This window comes from Oratosquilla oratoria, chromosome 12 (genome assembly GCF_046742065.1).
Source record: "Oratosquilla oratoria isolate Oo_2021 chromosome 12, ASM4674206v1, whole genome shotgun sequence".
Taxonomy (NCBI): Eukaryota; Metazoa; Arthropoda; class Malacostraca; order Stomatopoda; family Squillidae; genus Oratosquilla; species Oratosquilla oratoria.
This window is the reverse complement of record NC_134788.1, coordinates 2,054,164-2,059,181: the sequence shown is the minus strand read 5'-3', so window position 1 is coordinate 2,059,181 and position 5,018 is coordinate 2,054,164. Positions and strand designations below refer to the sequence as shown.

At 39.8% G+C, this 5,018-nt stretch overlaps 1 protein-coding gene across 3 annotated transcripts; it reads left to right on the top strand.

The window, feature by feature from the left end:
* The first annotated feature begins 493 nt into the window (after positions 1–493).
* On the top strand, positions 494–3,349 carry LOC143030909 (uncharacterized). Of its 3 annotated transcripts, none has more exons than XM_076194153.1 (4): positions 494–702; positions 886–992; positions 1,833–2,041; positions 3,103–3,349. In XM_076194153.1, the coding sequence occupies exons 3-4, from the start codon at positions 1,904–1,906 to the stop codon at positions 3,193–3,195; spliced, it is 231 nt and encodes a 76-aa protein (XP_076050268.1). In that variant the 5' UTR covers positions 494–702; positions 886–992; positions 1,833–1,903; the 3' UTR covers positions 3,196–3,349. The 3 variants fall into 3 exon arrangements, with proteins under 3 accessions (XP_076050268.1, XP_076050270.1, XP_076050267.1); XM_076194155.1 differs by having other exon boundaries at positions 886–1,014; XM_076194152.1 differs by lacking the exons at positions 494–702; positions 886–992 and having other exon boundaries at positions 1,055–2,041.
* The last annotated feature ends 1,669 nt before the right edge of the window (positions 3,350–5,018 follow it).

Sequence of the window (5,018 nt, the reverse complement as noted above, 5' to 3'; positions counted from 1 at the left end):
AATTCCTGCACAGCGCTATCTTATGGCATCATTATCATATTTGAAATTATATACCTAACTAGAACTAGAATAAACGTTACCTATAGAGTCTAATTGTTAATTATTGATTTAACACAAAGTGAAATGATTATCCAACAAACACATCCTTTTTTGAAAACAGGACGATTCTATAAATGGCTAGCGACATCTGGCAACTGTTGACTGGCAGTAATACGTACACAGCGAGAAACGCACACGGGTTTGCCTCATGGTTGACGTGAGTGCTGCCGGGGCTGGGCAGTTCATCAATTGAGCCCTCAGAATATTCCCTTTCTGAATCATTCGACTCAAACTGGAAAGTAGGGATGTTGCTTGAAGCAGTAGAATCCCTGACTGTGGTTGTAGTAGTGGTGGATAAGTGGCAGGAGCTGAAAAAAAAAATTGCCAAGATTTTTTTTTTATATATAAAAAACATGTTTTATATATAATCATTATTATTATTATTTTTTTTTTCAGTTGCATCTATAATTGAGATCAATCAATTAGTCCATTGGCCCTGGTCTCTCTTGCAGAAGACCCATGGTCTCTCATGAGGCATCCAGTAACAGCCTCCTCCATCCAATGTGGACAAACAAGTTTTGCAAATGTTACATTTTTGGGGACACATGAAGAATTGTCACCTCAGTATGTCTAATATCAACAGTGGAATAAAAATTTCGTTAGGTAAGGGCTAGGTTAGGTTAGGTTGAATGAGGGTTATGCTTAGTGTTATCATCTTTATAACCAAAGAATCGTAAACCCAGTATGATGGCCCACTTGAAGAATTGTCACCCTGTCGAAGACTGGGGTGACGATTCCCATTTTCCTTTATATTATCCACTGCAGACATTTTTGGTTTTATTGCAGAGATTACAGCGAGAAGGATTTAATCAACTTTGCCAACAACAACCCTGGCGTGGTGGTGTACCTAAAACCTCAGAGGCATCGATCCCCTTGCATCAAAGCAGAGTACTGTACGTTTGACTTTTGCAACAGGTAGTAGCCTCTTTTACATTGGAGTTTAAACTCAGGAACCTTGTAAAGCATGAGGGCCCCACACCTGTAGCAGTGGCAAACCTAAGACCCTCATACTCCTGGTATAGTAACATCCCTTGTAACAAAAATACTGTTACCTGCATTATTGAAAAAAAAAGTCATTTTCTTCCCTTTGAAGAGCTGGAGTTCTTCTTAGCTTAATCAAATTTACTGGTGTTAGCTTGAATTAAAAATCTTATATTTAATAACATTCGCAGAGAATTCACTTCTAAAAGCCTGCCCCCACACCAATGTTCCCTCTTAATTCTTTGCTGTGAGTGAGCACAGAAATTTGGTTGTGCAAATTTTGCCTTCTTTGCAAAGTGTGTGTGTACTTATGTGGGTCACCATACTGACTGCAGAACACAATACAAAGGATCGCAAGACATGTGATTTTATGAAAATTACAAATTCTCAAAATCACCTTTCTTTTGTTTTAAATTGTTATGAAATTATACAATTAATTTCTTTAATTAGAAAATTTCAATTTCATCTTGAAAACCTTGTGTGTACACATTTCTTCCTTTGTGTATTATTTGTAAAATGTGTGTGCATGCACATGCACACAGCTTAGAGGGAACATTGCCCTGCACCCCACGTGTCTTGCAGCATAGTAATTGAGCAAACCAAGAAATCAATTTACAATTTGATTATGACTGAGACGTATTTTTAAAGAAAATGTAACTAGAATATACAATCTTGACAGTTTATTTCTGATTTGTTATTGTCATTATTTTTTTTTACTTATGGCATATTATTATTTAGATCTATGATTTCAGTAAATGGAGGAGATGAGTATATAAACACCCATAACCTGAATGGGGAGGAGGTTGCAAAATGGGTCGAGTACATGCAACGTGGGCGATCAGGTTACCCAGTGGAGCGTCTCCGCAAATATCAACACACAGACTTCCCATCAATACGCCAGGGACCCTGGACACCATGGACGCATCAACACCCAGTGGTCAACACAGTCACTTTCCTAGCTGTAAGTAGTTCAGGAGCTATTTCCCCCTCACAAGAGAGGTAGCCAAAGTAGTAATAACAGGTGTATATCAAGTGGGAGTGTTTGTAGTTTCTGGTAAAGTGATGCAGGCAATGGTTAAAGGTAGTTCTTGAGAACATATTTTGATCGCCAGATGATGATAATTGTCATGTGAAAGTAATGACTTGTTCGGAAATGTTGGCCATGGAGGACTTGGAAGATTTGTACAGAATAATTTCAGGCACTCATGCAGGGTATGGGTAAGATGTATTCTTGTCTAACTTCAGTGCAAACTCCATTCAAATGAAAGCCTCTACTATGGAGTGTACTTGGGAGCCTCTTTATGTATAAAATACCAATGTGTTTCCTTGGATAAGATCCTGTAAAGTGTAACAGTATTAACGGGATTAACAGTTAGCATACGATGACGCTGGTGTCGGCATCATGAGGCATGAGCATGTACAGTATATGAGGACACTGGTGTCAGGGTCCTGGTTATATCTGCTTTGTAGTTGTAACTGAGTGACCCCATGTATTCTGTAAAGACTTGATCTTGTTTTCTGTGGTTATCCACATTCAGGGTAGAAGAGAACAAGTATCACAGCCATAACTTTATATTTTATAATGAGTGTATTGTGATGCATCATCATATATCAGTCAGGCAGCTGTGCATGAGTATTCGACTTGTGTTGAAGAGGTTGATAGAGCAATCTGTCAATGTGTTCCTGGTTCTCTCTTTGGAAGCTAGTCATGTTCATTGGTTCATTCCATAGGTCACTCAAAGGTTCTTGTCTTATAGTGTTGGTATTAAAATTAGTCATTATTGCACGGTGGACGTAGTGTTGAAAGTGGTGATCTTTTTTTTTTTTGTACTGAGCCATATAGTTTGTATTTTTATGGCTAAAACTTGCATAGTTGTTTCTGCTCATATGTATGTCTACTAGTCTGATTTGTCCCAGTCTTGTCATATTTGAACTGTTTCATCTGTTCCCCATTTCTTTAAGATTTCATTTCTTATGACAAAACTTTTGAGCAATATTATTAAAAAAAAATTCTGTTTGCAGGAAAAATTATCTGCAGCTCCTCCAGAAGTTACAGGAACAACTCAGCTGCTTGAACTGTGTGAGCAGCTGGAAAAGGAGGACACCAGTGGATAAATCAATTCATCAGTTGTTTTATAACTTTGTAATATACTGTATGTAGCATCTTCAGTAAAGTGTTTCTTTTACTCCAAGTATTCTTAGTTTTACGGTTCTGTATGGGCTTGAAACATGCAACATAAGAGAGGAGGAGTTTGTATTTACCTAGTTGTATTTTACGGGACGAGAGCTATGCTTGTAGTGACCTGTTTTCGTATTTCTTCGCATCCAGTTTATTCTTAAAATCGTGTATAGTTTTGGCACTCCCTGTTTCTCCATTTAATTTGTTCCAGACATCAATCACTCTATTTGGGAAGCTATTCTTTTTCAGCTCTCTTCTGTAACTGTCCTTCTTTAGTTTCTTTTCGTGTCCTCTTGTTTCTCTTCTGTCCCACTTTAACAAGTCGTCTCTATTGAGAATTTCCATTCCTTTCATAATTCTGTGGTTGAGATGAGGTGCCTGAGAAGTATGATAGGGGTTACTAGGCTGGATAGAAGGAGAAACGAGGAGATGAAGAGAGTGGGGTGGAAATGGAGTTGGGATATGGGGTCAGTAATAATTAGCAAGCACATTATCCATTGTTATTCTTTTAAGACCTATTCTTTGTGTGTGTGTGTGTGGGGAGGTACCAAGTTGCTTTAACATATGTTGGATGTTGTCTCATAACAGCTTAACCCATAAATTGTTAGCCCAGTGTTTAGCTCAAATGCTGGCATAGGCTGAATTTTGATTTTTCATTTTTTATATGTGACATAACATGAAAGGGAGGTGGAGCATCAAAAATTATTCACAGTTGAACATATCTGCATCTGTGACCACTCGTCAGTCAGTGTAGGATGGGTCTCATGCATGAAGATTTTCAAGAAGGGATATGTTTTTGGCAATGTACTGCTACCTGAATAGACGTATGGAAATGGATGTTAAGAGGAGATTGTATGAAGGAGTGATTTTGCTGACAGCGTTGCATGGGGCAGGAACATGGAACATAAGAGAGGAAGAATTTAAAAGTGTTTGAGATGAAACACCTGAGAAATATGGTAGGGGTGACAAGGCTGGCGGATAGAGTGAGAAACAAGGAGAGAAGGGGTGGATGAAAGAGTGTTGGGAGGGTTTGTTGGACACATGGAAAGAATGGGTGAAGAAAGATCAGTAAAAGAGGTGTGGAAGGAGTGAACATGAAGGGGTGACCAAGGATGATGAGATGGATGGGGTAAAAGGAGCATTGGGAAAGAGGGGAATGTCTGTTGGGGAAGGAAGGAAGGCAGAAGACAGAAGACAGGGGTGAGTAGAGAATGGTTGTGTATGGATGATGCTGTGATGCATGGAAAGGAGTGGGTGGGGGGTGAGAGAGTATGTGTGAATGATATTTTGATGCACCCTAAAGGGATTTCCCCCCATCTCTTTTTCTGGATGAGGGGGTGTCGCCGATTGAATAAAGTGGCCTTACTGTGGATGTGCTGTGTCTTGCTACATTGCTTCTGACCCAGGGCAGTGGGTGAGATGCAGGGATGACCCATCATCCATGAGGAGCCAAAAAAAAAAAAAAAAAAGGAGGAAGGGAGGGGTTGTGAATGGGAGTGGAGTATGTGGGGATGAAATGGGTGGGAGTGGATTTATGCCTTTGACTTTGGCTATCCCTTGTACATACATACATATACCAAAGGCTTTTTCCCCCTTACAAGGGAGGTAGCCAAAAAGAAAAAGGCATAAAAACCATTCCCACCCATTCCAACCCTAAATACACTCCACTCCCCTCCACCCTCTACCCTCCCTCTTATCTTGGCACCTCCTGGATGACGGGTCATCCCTGCATCCTGTCCACTGTCCCGGGTCAGAAGCA

Bases quoted from the DNA above. Each gene is read 5' to 3' on its own strand.
- LOC143030909 (XM_076194152.1), top strand. From the start codon at position 1,823: ATGATTTCAGTAAATGGAGGAGATGAGTATATAAACACCCATAACCTG. The intron at 2,042-3,102 runs GTAAGTAGTTCA...TTCTGTTTGCAG, and splicing joins ACACAGTCACTTTCCTAGCT to GAAAAATTATCTGCAGCTCC.